Source organism: Sinohyriopsis cumingii, chromosome 8 (assembly GCF_028554795.1).
Source record: "Sinohyriopsis cumingii isolate HCF-2022 chromosome 8, ASM2855479v2, whole genome shotgun sequence".
In the NCBI taxonomy this organism is placed as follows: Eukaryota; Metazoa; Mollusca; class Bivalvia; order Unionida; family Unionidae; genus Sinohyriopsis; species Sinohyriopsis cumingii.
Window position 1 is genome coordinate 103,941,130 of NC_142968.1, and position 22,667 is coordinate 103,963,796.

At 37.5% G+C, this 22,667-nt stretch overlaps 1 protein-coding gene across 1 annotated transcript in view; it reads left to right on the forward strand.

The window, feature by feature from the left end:
- Positions 1-2,365, forward strand: part of LOC149794282 (kielin/chordin-like protein) — an 88,207-nt gene extending 85,842 nt beyond the window's left edge. The window contains exon 20 of the mRNA XM_089969099.1: positions 2,223-2,365. Coding sequence (XP_089825225.1) covers positions 2,223-2,262 — 40 coding nt within the window. The 3' untranslated portion in view covers positions 2,263-2,365. The remainder of the gene's footprint in view (positions 1-2,222) is intronic.
- Positions 2,366-22,667: the final 20,302 nt, after the last annotated feature.

A 22,667-nucleotide genomic window follows, 5' to 3' on the forward strand; every position in this document is an offset into this window, starting at 1 on the left:
TAGTTTAGAAACACATTTGATTCGTGATGTTGTACTACACTACACTCCTTCACGGAATAAACAATTCAACTCTATGTAGCAAAATTTCCTTAGTAGTTTTCATTTGGAAAGAATTGAGAATATTTGAACGTAAAGATAAAGGAAGTTTACTTTTTACAAGTGTTTAATCTTATTCCATTTTAATGATTCGAAGAAAAAAAAAACCATGAAGATTTACACCAGACTCGAAGGTTCATAGTGAAATCACGTACTTTATATCAAATATAGTGGAATCGCATAATCTATATCTAATGAAGGGGAATCACATAATCTATATCAAATGTTATGTATATTTGATTTAATTTAATTGTCTAAGTTTTACTTTTTTTTAAAAATTTCATTACAATTTAATGTAATGAAATTTTGTTACTAAAAATTTGATATTTTCCAGAAAATTAAGTTTGACCTGAATCTTTTCATAAATGCCTATTAATAGAAACAGTTTCTATTTTTGACTTGGTTCCCGACCTTGATTCAGAAATCACTGAGACAAGTAAACAACTATTTTTATTTTATTCTCCTAGTAAAACGATTGGTTTTTATGAGGGTCATACTGGGAGCATGTGACTTTAGATTGTAAACAGCCCTATTTCGAAATTCTGGGTTTTCCGAAATTGCGCAGTAGTTAGATTTATTAGTGATGTTTAGAGGGATTTTTCAGTTTGGGCTTAAAACACTTCATGTAAAGGTATTCGTTTGTTTGTGACCAGTTTGGAGTTGTTTTAATTTTTATTCAGATTATTTGGATTATATAAGATTCTTTCTTCCTGAAAATATTTTGAGTGCTCATACAGAATTCTTGAACAAAGACATTTCTTAAAATTTATTCAGAAATTCAAACGCCGGAATATTATTGTTTGTGAATCGGCAAAGAGCTGCAAACACTTCCACACCATACTGACTACAGTAGACGTGATCGCCTTTCATTTTGGATTTTTCGTCGGGACTCGGAACTTGAATTAGAACATTTCATTACTAGGACTTTTAAAATGTAATTAGTGGATTATTCTTGGATTATTTTTGCATTTGATTATTAAAACCATAAGTTCTTATTTTTCATTTGTGCCGTATTTTTCCAGGGAAATACATTTGTTAAATTTGTCAGATTTTTTCACTCTTTTGTTACTGTTTAATAGAGCCTAAACAACATAAGAATATAGTGAAATCACATACTCTATAACAAATATAGTGGAATCACGTGCTCTATATTAAAAATCACCCAAGTCTCCCATTGCTCAAGACTGATATATTTAACCGGAGTTTGTTTGAAATACTATTGGGGTTTTAAACTGGAATATCGTAATGATAGTAAAACATGTACACGTTTGCTGCTTTTAAACAAATAACAAATATACTTGGCCGAAAATGCGATTGTATATCTTCATTAAGAACCTGGTGTATTTTATTGACTCCGGTCTGTAATAATACTTATTTTGTGATTATTGCGTTTTATTGACTCCAGTCTGTAATATTAACTGATTTTGTGTGGTTCATTGTATTGTTGACTCCAGTCTGTAATAATACTTATTTTGTGATTATTGCGTTTTATTGACTCCGGTCTGTAATAATACTTATTTTGTGATTATTGCGTTTTATTGACTCCGGTCTGTAATAATACTTATTTTGTGATTATTGCGTTTTATTGACTCCAGTCTGTAATATTGCTGATTTTGTGTGGTTCATTGTATTGTTGACTCCAGTCTGTAATAATACTTATTGTGTGTGGTTCATCTATTGTATTGCATATAATATGAATTCTCTATATCTTAATGCATTTCGACACTGTGTGAATAGCCTTGAAGAAAGTCGATGGTGATGATGTTGATGATCATTTCTCAAAACGAAAAACACGGAGCAATTTCCAGATTCTATGTCGCAATGAAATTGAAAATTTCCTAGGGATAACACTGGAATATACTGAAGCTTCAGATAAACAAACTCCATCTTCTGTTTGATCAATACCAGGCCTGAGCTTGATAATAAAGGTACAAGTGTGGACTGTCGCAGAGGTGGAAATTCATAGTTTTCTCTCTACTTCAAGGAACTTTTAGCAAACAAAATTATTCAGATATAACCCATCTCTTAGTAAATCTGTTGAACATTAGTGGTCTAGACGTGCGTATTCTGCTTCGTTTGGTCATAATGACGTTTGAACAAAAGATAATGCTTTGTTCGTTTTACAGACCTAACTACTGCGGTGGCTGCCATGCAGAGTGTCGCTGAGGTGAGTGAAGGCAGTCATCAAAGATGTGGTTTCGATTCATCATCATGGGGTCTAGGAATTTACTCTTAATCTGCAGAAGTTGGAATAAAATTTGCTTTCATATTTGTTTTGTCAACTCATTTTTTATCCCTTTAAATCTCTTGCAAACAGCCTAGCTTTCTCGCAGACACCGTCCTGAAGATGTCAAAGAATTTATTTTAGTTTCGCAGCCTGCTGGAACGATGTATTTATAACACTTTCCACAAAGAAATGTCCCTTTTATGCTTCATGATATTGTAACGGCCAAGCTAGGTCCTGATAATACTATCTTGGAGTATCGCACCAGGGATGAGTATGCTTCTTATCAGCTGACTAAGGAGGGGGAGAATGGAGTAAACTCGAACTCTTGATTTCTTTTCAACCGTAACACAAGATGATTCATTTATTAAGAAACAGCGAATAAAGCCAGTTCATGACCATGACAGTCTTGTTGTTTTTGTCCTAAGCCAAAATATTATCATTGTTTGATGGTACTGTATGGTATATGATAATTTCATGCAAGGTCAGGATACACATTAGCACTATGCTATTAGTTCATTATATTATTTCTTCTGATGAGTGAAGATTATATTAGGGTTACCATATGTGGATTTAGTTGCAAAAAAGGTTACTACAGAAGAGAAACTGATTTGATTGTAATTGTGAAATGTGAAAGTCTGCAAGGAAAACACTTGCTTGACTTTACACCTCAACTATAGCGTAATACTTATTTGAAGTGAATTGGTATAAATGGAAGTAAATTGGCTGTCAAGTCGGTGAGGAAAACACTCACAGTGACTTAGACAACTAATAAATTATAAAACAGACAAATAACTTATGTTTTATAGATTGCTAGAATAATCAAGTATTGTTGAATTGAATTTAGAATGTCAAGTCGGTGAGGAAAACACTCACAATGACTTAGACAACTAGTAAATTATAAAATAGACAAATAACTTGTTTTTTATAGATTGCTAGAATAATCAAGTATTGTTGAATTGAAGTTAGAATGTCAAGTTGGTGAGGAAAACACTCACAATGACTTAGACATTTTATTTCCCTAAGAACTTTGTTGGACCTATAATTTAAGAAAAAAAAAAGGAATTATATATTTGTAGTGTAGCAGAACTTTTCTGTATGTCTTTAGCTTCATAAAACTAATTAAATAAAGAAAATAAAGAAATGAATAAAAGTACTGGTCTGTGAGGACAACACTCACTTGACCATATAACTGAATTTCAAATAACAAATGATAAAACAATATCTATGTTGCTTGTAAAATAAATTAGAAATGACTAGAATGTGTATAAGTTGGAAGAGAGAAAGGAATTAAAAATAATAAAAAAATAACTTAAATAAAAATTGATTTGCACTTAAATAAACTTTATAAAAATATTTACTGTCCAAAATATTGCCTAAAGTTACATAATTCTCTAATAAACTAAACAAAACAAAATAAAAATAAAAATAAAACTCACAATAACTGTGATGTACCTAGTTTGATGGCTGCTAAGCTGACTGAACCCCCTCAAGCAGCCTACAAAGCCTTGTATACTCCTGACAATGCCCACAAAACCCACAATGCCCACAAAACCCACAATCCTTGTTGGAATGTTCAAACCATCATGCGCTAGTATTGAATGTGTATATTTAGTAAATTTTCAGTGATTATTTATGGAAATTACCAGCTGGATATTTTACACATTGCTACATTGCGAATGAATTGCCATAAGTAAAAATAGAAAAAGAAAAAAAAATTCAGATTTGTATTTCGCGGCACATACCGTGTTAGTCTGTCGCTGTAGCAATGGTTCGGAAACCGTGTTATGCACTCTTACAATATTACCGAGGTAGACCGCATGAAAGGGTAGTCAACAGTTATATGTACCAAATAAACAAAGAGGAATAACAAACTTAAATGCAATGACGTATACAAATGAAACCCCAGGGACTATAAACGCATTGAGTATGTAGTGTACAGTCTTAAGCTGTTAACTAGAAATAGCCATTAATCGAATTATCAAGGATGCCAGCCGCCGGCATGATACTCCCTATTTTCGCTATCACAAAAACACGTAGACTATACCAGCTAACTATTAATCGACAAGTAAACAAAACACAGGATCCAAATAATAGTAATGTCAACTCATTTGAGCAATTCACTGCTAATGCACAGATTTATAATTTAAAAAAAAAATCTATACCGAATTGGACGGCTTGTATAAATAGTGTTTACCGTATATATGCATGCATACCTCACTCCCTAAATGCAAGTTATTACAATATGTTCGAAAATAGTGTATTGGCAGTAGTGAATGGGGATACTAGAGTGTCAATGGGACTTGGCATTAAAAACACCCCTGGGAACATATAGCGTCAAGGGAAATTTAACATGGAGAAAAATCGTGGGAACATATAGCGTCAAGGGAAATTAACATGGAGAAAAATCGTGAGACTGTTGAGCGTCAAGGGGAATTGAACATGGGAATAGGGGACTGTATAGCGTCAAAGGATTTAAACAGGGTGGGACTGTATAGCGTCAATGGAAATTGAACATGGGATTTTTTTTAAAAATTTTTTTAAAAAAGGGGGTAGGCAATGGAAAGACTCTTTTCGAGAAATATGGGGGCCCTGAAAAGGGCCTTTGGGTTTTCTTTTCTTCTTCTGCTTCTAATTTCTTCTTTTCCTCCACCAACTTCTTATTTTCTCACCTACACTCTTTTTTTTCTTTTTTTTCTCCTCCTCTTCTTTCTTCTCTTCCTCCTCTTCTTCTTTCTTCCTCTTCTCATTTTCTTCTTCTTTTTCAAATTTTTCGCTCCATTTTGTGACGATCGTCGATAAATACCTATGTATCTATAATCAGCTGAAATTCCTATGAAATCCCACTATCTATTTATAGCTCCAACTTGTGGGTTTTTCCTTTGGAAAATCCCACTATCTTTTTATAGCCTCAGCTTGAGTGACGTTCCTGTTTATGAATTCTAGTATATATGTATAGCTACAAAATGTGGAAATCCCCAAGTCGATATTTATAGTCTCGAAATTTCCAGCGTCAGTGACGTCACTGTACTGAACACTAGGGATAAATATCAACAGTGTTGCAAGTGGCTGACCTGAATACGCGCTACTGCAGGTAGGTAGGTAGAGTGTATCTGATAGGGATAAAGTGAGTTTTATACGGACAGAGACCAATACACACACCCACACAACGTACGCGCGCAGACACACACACACACACACACACACACACACATACACATATACATACACACACACACACACATACAGAGGGAAGAGGAAAAAACAAACCCCAAATATAATATCAACACAGAAGGGAGATGATACAAACCCCAAATAAACTATCCACACAAACGTACGCGAACGCATACAAACCCCAAATATACTATCAACAGAGTGAAGAAGTAAAAGTTTTTTGAAAGCACCTAAGCCCTCACCTGCAATGACCAACTCTGCCAAACACCTACACCCCACCCCACCCCACCCCCCACTCCCAACACTACAAAACCCATTTAACCCGTTATTTTATGGCATCAGTGTGTGATTTAGGAAACATCAAGACACAAAATAATGGAGGAATAGACTGACTATTGTTTACCGACTTGCATGCCTAAAGAGCGTGCGTGAAGGAAAACATCCTTCCATTTCAATTCTAACTAAAACATGATCCAGAGGGATAGAGATAGGTGAAAGGGCACAATTTCATAAAGTGTGAGTAGAAAACAAAACACGCCATCCTTATTATACAATGTCAAGACCAAGAGACACTTACGTGTTCTTCCTGGTCTATTCTCTTTTAGAAGGTAGTATGAAATTTCACATCAGGGCCAACGCATCGGCTCACATTGTCAATTTTTCCATTTCCATGTCTTTACTGGCACAAGTTCTTCATCATCTTCAATTTCTTCTTCTTCTGAATCCCTCTTCTCTGTTTCGTCTTGTTTTTGTTTATTCTCTTTTCTCGTAGGGCACTCTGAATTCCAGTGTCCTTTCTCCTGACAACGATATTAGGTATCTTGACTTTTGTCTCTCTTTCTTAGACGAAGCAGGTATTCTGGAGACAAATACCCATTTACCTTTGCAGATATAGCAAACTTCATTAGCACTTACACACTTTCGTATGACTCTTATCAAATCAACGACCAAAAGAGTAAGTTTTGTTGCCACTTTCGCATGTGAATTATGCTTTCGTATGACTTTTAGCAAATATTTGACCAGCAGGTCGATCTGTGCTGACTCTTCCATCTTTGATCGTTTGAGAGCGGAATGAATACTCTGACGCTAAGACACTCTCCTTATATACAGAGACCTGCTGCGTATGAAACCTAGTCAAATGTAACTTTGCAATAAGATGAAACGATTTCATTGAGGAAGTAAAAGGCAATGATGTACCGTATCGCCTCACACAAAACCTGAAGTGTTAGTCCAAATCCGTGTCAGCGATTTCGAAGACGACATAACTGGGCTTTAATCAATGCTCTCCATTTCTGCCACAAAACCACGAGTCCTGATTCACGCCAAAAGAAATTTCGTTCGGTCCATAAAAAATAGTATCACATCTGAGAAACGCAAAAACGAACTTCCAGAAAACTGAGAACGACGGCTTACACCTACAACGTAAATGTATGAGTTCAAGTAGTGCGTAAAACTTAGTCAAATTAAATTTTTATAGTCAAGACGAAACGATCTCTTTTCGAAGAAGAAAGCAGACACCAAACGACAATGGCGATCCGTGTCACACAACACTTTTCAAAATGTGTATGATCAGAGGTTTATTTAGCGATCTGCACGGTTAAATTAAATGTTGATGTATTTTGCAATAAGACGGACACAATTTCCATGGGATCGCCCATGGTACGATTGTTCGTGCATTAGTTTAATTTTTAAAAATATTTTTTTATATAAATCGCCTATAGGATAGACCCAGTAAAGCATGGCCATTCTCGTCACTGTCTGAATAGCTACTCAAGTCAATTCGAAGCGAACGCGGTAAGAAAATAAGTATAGCCAATGAAATGGCTTACAACGGGTGATGCATTGTTTTGTTCTAGGACTGTGTGGCATAATAATCCCTATGTTCTTGCGTTGTTACCATTACAGTGCAGACACTGAAATGTGAACTTACAAGCCCTCTTTGTGTGTGTGTCTTGTACCATTTCCTCTTACCACATCAAAATACTGAGCGTCACAGTATTGGTTCGCGTTTTCAAGCTGACCATTTTTTTATATCTCACTTAAACATTTCGACATAAACACTCACATCGGTAGAATCAGAACAGACGTGTTACAGTATTGAGGGGCATGTTATCTTTTTTTTTCAAACTAATAAATTTGGGGTTTGTATGAAGTAAAGAACCGAAAGTACAGTGAAACTCAAGGATGATGACCCAATCTGTCTGTCTATTGATGCATGTATTTACTTAAGAAGAAATATGACCTCTAAAACACAAAGAGATACGGCAAGCATGATTAGATTAAACACAACGATGTTTTTCCTTCACGCCTGTGTAATTTAGAGTTTCAATCGTCTTTGAACACAAACTTGGTCTCCTTTTGTAGGGCTTGAAATAATAAAAAAAAAGCTGAAAAATCTTAAGCACTTTGCTATAGATAATTTCATCAACAGACTAAACAACATAAATACCGTTACAACAATAGAAAGCCTTAAATCTTCTATCAAAAAGAAATGCATGAAAAAAATTAAAGATTAACGATAACTAACCAATGAAACCGAATTTAACAAAGGCAATGACATGTGAAGAAATGCCTCTCACTTTGGAAAGGTAGGCGAATGTACTCTGTCATGCACCATCAACTTGAAAAAAATTATAAACAGAGAGAAACCTGAATTCAAAATTCAGTTGTTTTTTTTTTTCTTCAAAATTATTTCGTTTCTTTTTTCTTTTTTTTTTGGAACAAATCTAAGCACTAATATAGAGTGGAAAAGGGAAAATGCACATACAAGCTTTGATATTTCTGAAAAAATGAGGGGATATTCCTAACGTTCATAACCACCTATATATGCTTGGACTTGTCTGTGACTTATCCACAAAACAAGATGTACATATTTCTGGTCAAGCTGCAAGTGTGTGCGTGTTTTTGAAAATGGTAAAAACTTGGATATACAATTTTCTCGTGACACTCATAAAGTGAAGAGTCTGTGCAAGTGTCAAAAGCCAAAGTCAGATAAGTTTTGTATTTTGTACGGCTTGTAAAGATTTCCACTTTAGGAAATGTGAAGTATCACAAGTTATTATCACAAACAGAAGTGGAACATAGGGGCTTGCAAGAAAGAAAATAACCCAGACAGTTGGTGTCATCAAGAGTGCTAGAGACGGTACCCGAACTTGCTTGCTTGCTTACTTGAATTAAAGTGATTTTCGCTCTAATGGAGCATGTATCACTGGTTTAATAACGCACCGCGTGATTTTTAATTACTCCTGGGGAAGGAAAGGGAGCCTCATCCCCCAGGCTTTTATGTACTCACAGACTATTTTTAAATTTAGCCACTCAGGTGTAGGACTAACTAGTCCTTAACAACCTGACTGAAAGGCTTTACACATGAGTGGGAATTGTCTCACCACACACTCATTTTTCTGTCCGAGCGTGGTAAAGGAGGAAAAAAGGTGCTCAGCAAGACAGCCATGGATGTTAAGTACTCACCAAAACGCTAGCCCGTACTTATTTCAAATCAAGTCGTGTCACCAAAAAAGACGACGTGTACGACATCAAAGGCATTGTCAAACGCAGAATGCCTCAATGCTAACTGGCTAGGTCTGCATTTTTTGCTCTTTCTGCTGTTGCGTATATTTCTTCCCTCCACACCGAGTTCTGGGCCTAATTATTTTAATTTCGTTGTACCCGAACTTACATTATCCATATTATCACCAACAAAAAAAACAAAAAAAGCGCACAGACCTACAAGAAACATTCACTCACTTTTTTACAGAATATTACTATTTTTAAAATTTTGATAATCGACGGAAACGAACAACTTAGAGTCACACTTTCTAACCAAGATAAAGAAATCATGTGCTGATAGACTCACTTCTGTATTTTTTCTTCTAACTGACTAACATATCATAGGCAATGGAATGTTATTTCTTTTCGAGAGTATGGGGTAGCCCTGAAATTTTTTGGGAACTTGAAGCTATGGCGATCGCTTAGGTTATAAGATGGCGGCCTCCTCTGACGACAGGCTTTCTCACAGGATAAGGTCTGCTTCTTCGGAAAAGAGAAGAAGAACTCTTTGGTGTCGATACGACAATAGACAAAGCCTCTGTCAGGTTCATACTGCTGCTGTTGCTGCTCTCTCTGCCGTTTAGGAAGTCTGTACTTCTCCATCCATTCTTCTTTCTCCTTCTTGAATTCCTCCTTGAAGAGCTCTTCTTTCAGGTCTTCAGTGACTTTCAACATTATGATATTGTCTATCTCTTCAGGTCTCGGTATCAGACTTGTCATGACCCTATGCAAATTCACATAGGCTTCGTTCAACTTGGCTAATCTTGAGCACATCTTCGTAGGAAGATAAGTTAACAATGGATGGGCAGACTGGAGACTTCCCGTTTGTATTGTCAAAGCGCGGACGTGAAGGAAAACATTGCTACACGGTTTTCGAGCCGGAACGTTCAAATAGTGTTATGGGAGGGATAGAAAGAAGTCAAAGAGCATCAATTCAACATTCCTATAGCCAAACAAACCACAAAGGCATTTTTTTCTTCAAAACACAACATTTTTTTATTCATACTAACAAACAACTCTAACATTTTTTTAACAATAATCTAACACTATAACATCAAACATTTTTTTCAAATACCAAACGTTTTTTTAATTCACACTCTACTTTAAACAGGGCTGACAATGTTGTGAATGAAATTGTGATTTCCACTGTTGGAAATCATTAGGCCATTGATGGACACTACGTTTCCTAGCTTGAGACAAAAGATAAGCATAATGGTCACAAAACCATCGATCTACTTTCACATCGTTTCTAGCAGAAGAACGAGGATCAAAATGAGTCACTAAATGTTCTAAGGAATAGCCCAGGCTGCGATGATGCAGAAAATACACACAGTACTGTCCACACACCAAGGAATCTGTGCCTTGTAATTTCACGTTATTGAATCGGGTGGTTTGAGCATTTCTTCTCATAAAGTCGATGATATCGTCTTCCAAAGGGGGCAATCCGTACGAATCGAAATATTCCACACATCCTTCTTGAGGAAAGTAGACGGCTACCCAGTGGGTTCCTGGGAGATGACTGTCGTCCGTGTTGATCACGTAAGCTTGATGGTCTTTAGGTTTGCGATGAGGGAGTTCATCTTTAGCACAGACGACAGGATTCCAAGAAGCCGTATACGAACTGTGGTTCAAAAGGTAATAAAGTTCTCAGGTATCCATTTTTTGTTTTTTTTCTTAAGTCATCAATTCGATCCTGACTTTCTGCTTGAAAATGTCTGACAAGTAATCGTTTTCTTCGCCTTGTCTCCCAACTCTGATCCAACAGAGCTTCGATGTGATGGATCTCTTGAGTTGTTAATGGAGGACAATAATGTTCACGCAAGCCTTTATACCACTGTTGTAACACGTCTTCTTCCGAGATGAGACTCCAAGCTTCGTCCAGATATTCGTCCAATTTTTCTTCTTGACTCAGCATTATCATTTATCGTGTTGAATTTGACTGGGATGATCGTTATGACATCCATAGCAATCTTTCTTGATCAATTCCTTAATTTTTTTTCTGTCAAGACTATAGCATAACAGGAAACTATATGTGATTCTTGTTCTGGCCATCTAGACTTCATCATGTTGACTTCTTCGTCTTTGTCTTGGGGTTCTCCTTCCTCAGGATCTTCACATTCCATGTCCAAAGAATCCCTACTATACAAACATTGATAAAAGTCTTCCATGACTTCTAATAGTCTAGAATGACTTCTCTCAAACTGTTGGCTTATATCGTATTGTCCAATTCAGCATACAGGAGGACGTTCACCGTATTATCTGCGCGTAGATTTTCTGCAAACTGAAATTCCACACGCATCTGGCCGGATTTTATAGGGTGAAAATGTCACTCGTCGCTGTCTTGACTTACAATTCGTTAGAGAACCGTTTTCGAAAATGGAGTTTCACTGTAACTTTCCCTTTGGAGAAGGGAATATTTTGTCCCAGATCTCCTTTTATAGCAATGTTGACAGTGTCTAAATACGACTTATTGACGGGTAAATAGTGAGGATGTACAAATTCACGGTGTACGTGATAGGTGTTTGCACCTTCCTGGTCATTGTTTGTGGTACTATCCACTTTGAAAGGAATGACACGCAGTAACGGCACAGAGGTGTGTCCCACCACGTTGTACTCCACCACATCGGAATACACAAAGATCAAATTAAGTCCTTCGTTCAGTTCTACCGGGTTTCCAAAAGCTCTGTAAAAATCCATATTACTTTTGATCTTGGGGCTCATATTGTTTGCGACCATTTCTGCATGTCCACCCAAAATTTCAAACAAACTACCATTGAACCTGAGGGACAATGTGTCCGTATCTTGAAATTTGATCACGAGACGATGAGCCACTTTATGGTACTCAATCTTCACACTTTTTTTGGCTCTGTTCAGTGCTTTGCCAAAGGCTAAGTTGAACCTGTCCGCAATAGTGTCCACCAAATGTTCACCACTAAAATAATAACCTGAAGAAATTTTCAAGGTGTAGATAATGAAGGCTGGATTGCTGGCTGCTCTTGTGTCCCCTAAAAACCCGATTTTGTTGATTTCTTCCTCCAATTGGGCATTCAGGATTTCCACCTCGAAAGTGTTTTGCTTTTCGGTGATGTTTTTGATTTGTGTTGGGTGAATGATTTCCACTAAAGCCACTTCCCAATGGGCTTCGTGATCTAACTGGATGGTCTGAGGTAATTTGACCGTGTAACAGCACAACGTGTTGTTGGGAAACACCTCCATGGAACTGTCACTGGGTAAGGTTAAGTAAAATTGGCTGTTATTGCTCATAATTCCAGAGTTTTGTGGCTCTCCGAGGCGATACTGGAAGTCAGAGGAGTGTCTCCGCCCAAAATGGAGTTGTTGTTGGAGTGGTGGCTGGCACTGACACTGGACACAAGGTTCCCGTGGTTCCCGTTCGAGGAGAATTTCAGGGAGGGATTGGGAAGCAGGTAATCGATGTAACTGCTCAATACAATGGTCCACAATTGTTTGTCTCCTTGTTGCAAACTCAAATTGGCGATGGCTGCCCCGATGACACAATACACCACGAAGATAAGGCAGAAAAAGACGATTTGCGTTTTAGGCACACGTTCTCCACACTACACCCACAAGGGATGTTTTTGTAAATCTTGCAGAGAAGAATTGGGTGAAGGAGTGATCGCAGTAGCTGAATCTGTGTGAAAGGGAATGATGGTCACTTCTTTTTATAGTCGATGACGTGCGAAGCGTCGATCCAAGAATGATAACTGGTCGGATATCCTTTCCAACGTACTTTGACTTCTTTCACGTCGTTTGCCCACTTTACGGTTTCTGCCAGTTAGCACTCCACCCACCTCGAGAACACAAATAACATCTAGTCAACAGCCGACTATACCTAACAAACAACCCGTCCCGGAAAGAGTGGTGGCAAAACAAAGGTCCAATTATCTTAGACAAACGGTATGGCAAACTCAAATGTAATTATCGGAGGCACTACGTTCTTTTCTCACTCCGATACTACAGGCAATCTCAGCTGAAATAACAACCACAACAACAATAACAGCGACAGACACCATAGCAGCGGATTTGAAACTATCTACCTCAACTGAAGAATTAGTATCAGAACCAGAAGAGGAAATTGAGGCGGTTGAGGAGGAGGAGGGGGACGCTGACCCTCGTTGAAAAGTACACCGAAATGGGGCTAGATCAAGCATTGTATGAAGTCAACATAGCAGGGCAGTTTATTAGAGCCATACAATACGTTGCCTACAGATCTCTAGACACCTTTAAACCAAGACCTTCTCAATGGGGATTAGGGGTCAGAGTTCTTCCCCAATTCTACAGACAAACCTACACTGGATACCCCCTCAGTCAACTGGTAGAAGCCGCTGCTTACATTACCGCCCATCATGGCTACGCATTTCCTGATATCACGAATCATGAGACTAGGAGTGCGGGAAAGAACGTGAAAGCAAAACAGACTTTTTTTAGGGCTCCAAAAGATTGCTTTTTATTAAATAGGGAACCATATTTGGCTTGGTATCCCTCCTTGACTAAACTATTCTCGAAACAAACTTGACCCATTGGAACACTGCAACAAACTTAACTTTTTAAACCTAACAGTGACCAAACTGGTATATGTCGCTTAGACATAATAATTTAAATAAGATCAGTATGGCTATTTTTATGTACACTAAGTACTAATATTAGACAGATATGTTAGGAAATTTAACAGACTCGTTAGATTTGAACTAATTGCACAGGTGGTTAACACATTATTGGTACTTATTATTGTCGATTAGCAAAAAAACAGGACTTGATTTGAAATAAGTACGGGCTAGCGTTTTGGTGAGTACTTAACATCCATGGCTGTCTTGCTGAGCACCTTTTTTCCTCCTTTACCACGCTCGGACAGAAAAATGAGTGTGTGGTGAGACAATTCCCACTCATGTGTAAAGCCTTTCAGTCAGGTTGTTAAGGACTAGTTAGTCCTACACCTGAGTGGCTAAATTTAAAAATAGTCTGTGAGTACATAAAAGCCTGGGGGATGAGGCTCTCTTTCCTTCCCCAGGAGTAATTAAAAATCACGCGGTGCGTTATTAAACCAGTGATACATGCTCCATTAGAGCGAAAATCACTTTAATTCAAGTAAGCAAGCAAGCAAGTTCGGGTACCGTCTCTAGCACTCTTGATGACACCAACTGTCTGGGTTATTTTCTTTCTTGCAAGCCCCTATGTTCCACTTCTGTTTGTGATAATAACTTGTGATACTTCACATTTCCTAAAGTGGAAATCTTTACAAGCCGTACAAAATACAAAACTTATCTGACTTTGGCTTTTGACACTTGCACAGACTCTTCACTTTATGAGTGTCACGAGAAAATTGTATATCCAAGTTTTTACCATTTTCAAAAACACGCACACACTTGCAGCTTGACCAGAAATATGTACATCTTGTTTTGTGGATAAGTCACAGACAAGTCCAAGCATATATAGGTGGTTATGAACGTTAGGAATATCCCCTCATTTTTTCAGAAATATCAAAGCTTGTATGTGCATTTTCCCTTTTCCACTCTATATTAGTGCTTAGATTTGTTCCACAAAAAAAAAGAAAAAAGAAACGAAATAATTTTGAAGAAAAAAAAAAACAACTGAATTTTGAATTCAGGTTTCTCTCTGTTTATAATTTTTTTCAAGTTGATGGTGCATGACAGAGTACATTCGCCTACCTTTCCAAAGTGAGAGGCATTTCTTCACATGTCATTGCCTTTGTTAAATTCGGTTTCATTGGTTAGTTATCGTTAATCTTTAATTTTTTTCATGCATTTCTTTTTGATAGAAGATTTAAGGCTTTCTATTGTTGTAACGGTATTTATGTTGTTTAGTCTGTTGATGAAATTATCTATAGCAAAGTGCTTAAGATTTTTCAGCTTTTTTTTTATTATTTCAAGCCCTACAAAAGGAGACCAAGTTTGTGTTCAAAGACGATTGAAACTCTAAATTACACAGGCGTGAAGGAAAAACATCGTTGTGTTTAATCTAATCATGCTTGCCGTATCTCTTTGTGTTTTAGAGGTCATATTTCTTCTTAAGTAAATACATGCATCAACAGACAGACAGATTGAGTCATCATCCTTGAGTTTCACTGTACTTTCGGTTCTTTACTTCATACAAACCCCAAATTTATTAGTTTGAAAAAAAAAGATAACATGCCCCTCAATACTGTAACACGTCTGTTCTGATTCTACCGATGTGAGTGTTTATGTCGAAATGTTTAAGTGAGATATAAAAAAATGGTCAGCTTGAAAACGCGAACCAATACTGTGACGCTCAGTATTTTGATGTGGTAAGAGGAAATGGTACAAGACACACACACAAAGAGGGCTTGTAAGTTCACATTTCAGTGTCTGCACTGTAATGGTAACAACGCAAGAACATAGGGATTATTATGCCACACAGTCCTAGAACAAAACAATGCATCACCCGTTGTAAGCCATTTCATTGGCTATACTTATTTTCTTACCGCGTTCGCTTCGAATTGACTTGAGTAGCTATTCAGACAGTGACGAGAATGGCCATGCTTTACTGGGTCTATCCTATAAGCGATTTATATAAAAAAATATTTTTAAAAATTAAACTAATGCACGAACAATCGTACCATGGGCGATCCCATGGAAATTGTGTCCGTCTTATTGCAAAATACATCAACATTTAATTTAACCGTGCAGATCGCTAAATAAACCTCTGATCATACACATTTTGAAAAGTGTTGTGTGACACGGATCGCCATTGTCGTTTGGTGTCTGCTTTCTTCTTCGAAAAGAGATCGTTTCGTCTTGACTATAAAAATTTAATTTGACTAAGTTTTACGCACTACTTGAACTCATACATTTACGTTGTAGGTGTAAGCCGTCGTTCTCAGTTTTCTGGAAGTTCGTTTTTGCGTTTCTCAGATGTGATACTATTTTTTATGGACCGAACGAAATTTCTTTTGGCGTGAATCAGGACTCGTGGTTTTGTGGCAGAAATGGAGAGCATTGATTAAAGCCCAGTTATGTCGTCTTCGAAATCGCTGACACGGATTTGGACTAACACTTCAGGTTTTGTGTGAGGCGATACGGTACATCATTGCCTTTTACTTCCTCAATGAAATCGTTTCATCTTATTGCAAAATTACATTTGACTAGGTTTCATACGCAGCAGGTCTCTGTATATAAGGAGAGTGTCTTAGCGTCAGAGTATTCATTCCGCTCTCAAACGATCAAAGATGGAAGAGTCAGCACAGATCGACCTGCTGGTCAAATATTTGCTAAAAGTCATACGAAAGCATAATTCACATGCGAAAGTGGCAACAAAACTTACTCTTTTGGTCGTTGATTTGATAAGAGTCATACGAAAGTGTGTAAGTGCTAATGAAGTTTGCTATATCTGCAAAGGTAAATGGGTATTTGTCTCCAGAATACCTGCTTCGTCTAAGAAAGAGAGACAAAAGTCAAGATACCTAATATCGTTGTCAGGAGAAAGGACACTGGAATTCAGAGTGCCCTACGAGAAAAGAGAATAAACAAAAACAAGACGAAACAGAGAAGAGGGATTCAGAAGAAGAAGAAATTGAAGATGATGAAGAACTTGTGCCAGTAAAGACATGGAAATGGAAAAATTGACAATGTGAGCCGATGCGTTGGCCCTGATGTGAAATTTCATACTACCTTCTAAAAGAGAATAGACCAGGAAGAACACGTAAGTGTCTCTTGGTCTTGACATTGTATAATAAGGATGGCGTGTTTTGTTTTCTACTCACACTTTATGAAATTGTGCCCTTTCACCTATCTCTATCCCTCTGGATCATGTTTTAGTTAGAATTGAAATGGAAGGATGTTTTCCTTCACGCACGCTCTTTAGGCATGCAAGTCGGTAAACAATAGTCAGTCTATTCCTCCATTATTTTGTGTCTTGATGTTTCCTAAATCACACACTGATGCCATAAAATAACGGGTTAAATGGGTTTTGTAGTGTTGGGAGTGGGGGGTGGGGTGGGGTGGGGTGGGGTGTAGGTGTTTGGCAGAGTTGGTCATTGCAGGTGAGGGCTTAGGTGCTTTCAAAAAACTTTTACTTCTTCACTCTGTGTTGATAGTATATTTGGGGTTTGTATGCGTTCGCGTACGTTTGTGTGGATAGTTTATTTGGGGTTTGTATCATCTCCCTTCTGTGTTGATAGTATATTTGGGGTTTGTTTTTTCCTCTTCCCTCTGTATGTGTGTGTGTGTGTATGTATATGTGTATGTGTGTGTGTGTGTGTGTGTGTGTCTGCGCGCGTACGTTGTGTGGGTGTGTGTATTGGTCTCTGTTTGTCCGTATAAAACTCACTTTATCCCTATCAGATACACTCTACCTACCTACCTGCAGTAGCGCGTATTCAGGTCAGCCACTTGCAACACTGTTGATATTTATCCCTAGTGTTCAGTACAGTGACGTCACTGACGCTGGAAATTTCGAGACTATAAATATCGACTTGGGGATTTCCACATTTTGTAGCTATACATATATACTAGAATTCATAAACAGGAACGTCACTCAAGCTGAGGCTATAAAAAGATAGTGGGATTTTCCAAAGGAAAAACCCACAAGTTGGAGCTATAAATAGATAGTGGGATTTCATAGGAATTTCAGCTGATTATAGATACATAGGTATGTATCCACGATCGTCACAGAAGTTGATATTGTAAGTAGTTACTAATTTTATCTATTTTATAGTGTGTGTGTTTATGTGTGTGTGTGAGTATGTCTGCGCGGGTACGTTGTGTGTTTCTCTGTGTGTGTGTGTGTGTGTGTGTGAGTATGTCGGCGCGCGTACGTTGTGTGTGTGTGTGTGTGTGTCTGCGCGCGTACGTTGTGTGTGTCTATTGGTCTCTGTTTGTCCGTATAAAACTCACTTTATCCCTATCAGATACACTCTACCTACCTACCTACAGTAGCGCGTATTCAGGTCAGCCACTTGCAACACTGTTGATATTTATCCCTAGTGTTCAGTACAGTGACGTCACTGACGCTGGAAATTTCGAGACTATAAATATCGACTTGGGGATTTCCACATTTTGTAGCTATACATATATACTAGAATTCATAAACAGGAACGTCACTCAAGCTGAGGCTATAAAAAGATAGTGGGATTTTCCAAAGGAAAAACCCACAAGTTGGAGCTATAAATAGATAGTGGGATTTCATAGGAATTTCAGCTGATTATAGATACATAGGTATTTATCGACGATCGTCACAAAATGGAGCGAAAAATTTGAAAAAGAAGAAGAAAATGAGAAGAGGAAGAAAGAAGAAGAGGAGGAAGAGAAGAAAGAAGAGGAGGAGAAAAAAAAGAAGAAAAAGAGTGTAGGTGAGAAAATAAGAAGTTGGTGGAGGAAAAGAAGAAATTAGAAGCAGAAGAAGAAAAGAAAACCCAAAGGCCCTATTCAGGGCCCCCATATTTCTCGAAAAGAGATAGTCTTTCCATTGCCTACCCCCTTTTTTAAAAAATTTTTTTAAAAAAATCCCATGTTCAATTTCCATTGACGCTATACAGTCCCACCCTGTTTAAATCCTTTGACGCTATACAGTCCCCTATTCCCATGTTCAATTCCCCTTGACGCTCAACAGTCCCACGATTTTTCTCCATGTTAATTTCCCTTGACGCTATATGTTCCCACGATTTTTCTCCATGTTAAATTTCCCTTGACGCTATATGTTCCCAGGGGTGTTTTTAATGCTAAGTCCCATTGACGCTCTAGTATCCCCATTCACTACTATTGGCTTCAATGTGGGTACGAGTCTGAGAGAGATCTGCTGATAAAGAAACCAAACGTTTAAAAAAAATGGATGAAAATTGTTAAAATATTTGAACAAAACTATCACAAATTAATTGCCAAGTTCCAAATGCATGATACCCAACTTGATAAATACTGTCCATATAACCCAGCGCGAGTCCGGTTTCGTCCTGGCAGACGCACCCAGTTTAACAAAATAGGAACATTGCAATACTTTTAGGCAACTTTAGTTTACAGACTGTATTTTCTCCCTTGATTTGAATAATTGTAATTATCTAGTTTCAGGACTGGAAGCGAGAAACAGTCAAATCTACAACAACAAAAAGTTACTCGGCGAGAAATAAATCTCGGAGTAAAACTAACTATAGATGGAGTTATTTGCCTCCGAGATCGATGATTTATTGACGACATGAGGGGCCTTGTATTGTCACGGATGAAAGAGCTCAACTCTTTTTCCACTTTAGGACTTATTACCATGGTAGTCCGAGGCACTGGCCTTTTGATATCATACGCCTCGCACGTCTGTCCGTACGGGATAGAATCTTTGCCGACTCAAACTGAAATAAACCTGATCTGAATATTTATTCTATAATCATAGAAATGTTAGCTATGTATTTTGTTTACAAAAGGTCACATGTCGGGTAGACCATTAACATGATTTTGGACTAAAATCAATTACAAAATAGATATACACAACATATAATCATTGAAAAAGCAACATACATTACAAATTAAATGTATATAACCGAAAATATTTCCAATAATGTATTGTCCAATCATTAAATTGATTTGGTACAAGTGACCATCGTTCTTCCAATGAGTGGAATTGTTTAATTTCCTTGTTCGAATGCTGTTAATTTAATCAGAAATCAAGAGGTCACAACACATCTTTTTGTAACATTGCATATTGTTCAGAAATAGATTCAGTAAAGGTCGTGATTTGTGTCATTCACAAATTTATTCCAACTCGGAGATTTAATAAGAGTACAAGTATCGATCTCGACATAGTGAACACGCAAACACATTTCCGGTACAACTGTTGATGTGCACCATTCATTCTCATGGATACAATTTTCTACAGTGGATAGTATTGACACAAATTGTCATAGAGTGGATATTATTTGCACAGTTAATATATTGTACATCTGACTCGATTAAATCATCGGAATATATATAGACTGCCACGTAGATTGACACGAGAAGGACTCGTAAACAGGTATAAGCCTTAATAGGCGTGTCCAAGAATGTGCTTTTCCTTAGCTTCTTTCCGGATCGAAATCAATTGGCGCATCTCTTAAAATAAAACGTAACGAAGCAGGATACGTTAACGGTTCTTGTCGGTAGGGTGTTGTGCTTTGAATTGTTTAAGTCGCACATTATGTACATTATGTAACCGTACAATATACGCGGTCTCTTTATGGTTTGTTTCGTGCAAATGTTACATTCCCGAAGCATAACCAAAACAGATAATAAATCCTGAAATGAACTCTCTTGTATCGGAGATTTATTCCTGTTCCAGAGTATTTTAATAACTCCAGATTGTGACAGATATTTTACCCCTCCCCGCCCCAAAAAAATAATTTTGTCTTGGAATACAAGCGTCTATTTTGTTTCACCGTTTGTATTGGTTTTGTTTCAGTTACGTGTAGATTTAATTTGTACAGGTCTCCAGAGGCTCTCTCGTATAAAAAAAAACAATCATTGCACTTATTTAAGGTATTCGTGTATGGACTTGAAACTCTTTAACACAGCTAAAAAATGATTATAGTCCAAGACACACACACACACACACACACACACACACATATATATATATACACACACACACACACACATATATATATACATACATACATACATGAGAGGTAGGTATGTATATGAGAGGTAGGTATGTGTGGTATCCAAATGAAATATATCGTGCATATATAAAGGGTGATTTCGAGGTGGGTGGGGAGTCGGGTGCGACTGTATACATGCTTTTCTGGGCCATCTTTTTTAAATTTTCTCGTCGCTGCTAGAATAAAAGTAAACCTCACAAAGTCCGGAACGACCACTGGCTATTCAACAAGACGCTGCTACTTTATATAGTAATCGACTTGTACCATGGGGTTTTGTGCAAAAGACCAACTGTTGTGTACATATATTTTTGGTAACCTTTGGTACCAGATTTTAAGTTTTGAAATTTTTATTTATGACTGTACGTGTACAGATTATCTTTAGATTTTACATACCTGACCTGGGTCTGTTTATTAATATTAAGAGCTTAAATTTACATAGGATCTATAAATAGATGTTTACACAAGTGTTGACAATTCCTAATAATAATCATAATACTTGATAATGACGTTTGGTTAATGTGTCATTCGCTGATGGGGTTTGGATGGTTCTCGAAACATTCAGTAACTTCCCATTGGTTGGACTAGGTCATATGAATAGGCAACGTCGGAATAAATTGAGTAGCAAGATTTACAAGGTTATGTATGCTGTGAAATATAGCCTTAAAAGAAGGTATATATACGGAGGGAACTGAGCAATCAGATTCATTCCTATTTTGGAGTAATTCTAGTGTTCTAATTGCAAGTCTGCAGACGTGTTTTATGTTGTACCTAGATATTATTCGAGAGGTAAAACATTAGTTTGGACTGTTCAGTGGAAACGGAAAGTGCTCATTATTTGGACTATACTATTATTCTGGGACTATTGTGAATTATTCACAGGAGTTTGGATAACGCCATCTTCACAACGTCGCGATTCTTGAGGGACCAGTACATTACCAGTCTTGACATTTATACGGAACTTTGAATTCTTTAGGACTTTCATAGAACTTTTAATTCTTTAGGACTTTCATAGAACTTTATCATGATTAGTTTGGATTTACTTCATAATGCTATAAATTCCCCTCATATTTTCATTTATAACACTGGTAAATAAATTGTTAGCAAAAGATGTTGGTTTTGCTTCTTTCTGCTACTTAATTTATGAGCATAGAATCAACAAATATGCCAATATGCGTGTTTAAACATTAAGAAGTATTATCAGCAATATTGAAATACGTACAGTCTTCGCATTATCTCGTGTTTCTGCAGAATTCCTTCTCCTCTGCTAGTTGCGACTGTTTCCCTTGTTTAAGCTGACGCCACCAGCGACTTTGGCTCTGGACATGTGCATCCTATATGTCCACATTGTTATCTCCATTAAGGGCGCCCCGAGTAGCCTAAAGCGCTCTCCGTTACGGATCACTGCCATATCACATCTGCCTGCATGGGTTCGAGTCTAGGATTCGGCCCATGAAATTATGTGAGAAAGCTTGCGAGTAGCTTCTCGTGGATCGGTGGTTCTTCCCGGGGTTCTTCCTCCACCATTAATACTTGCCGGCATGCATAGCCTATCGTGTGCTGAAAATTGGCGATAAACCCCACAACAACAACAACCATTAATCACATCCATGAAGCATAGCTGTGAGCGACCAGGAGTCCTGAAGCCATTTTTTCGTAGAGGATATCCTTTGGTATGCGTCCATGATTCATTCGGTATACAGGTTTAAGCCATCGGAGGCGGCGCTGTCTGAGCTGTGTGACCAAGCTGGATATATATACAGTCTCTAGAACCTCATTTTTGATTTGAATTCTATCTTTCCAGGAGATACGCATAATTCTGTTAAATGATACTTAGTTTGAAACAACCTCTGAGACTTCTATGTATGTCGTTTGGCACGCATCTAGCTCATCTGGGGTTACTAATTCAAATCACCATTATTGACCCTGACCAATCACTCCTGCTTGCTGCAAGAATATAATATGCAACATATTAGATTCAAAATAAAACCTGACAAGCACATCTGGAGAGGATATCGTTGC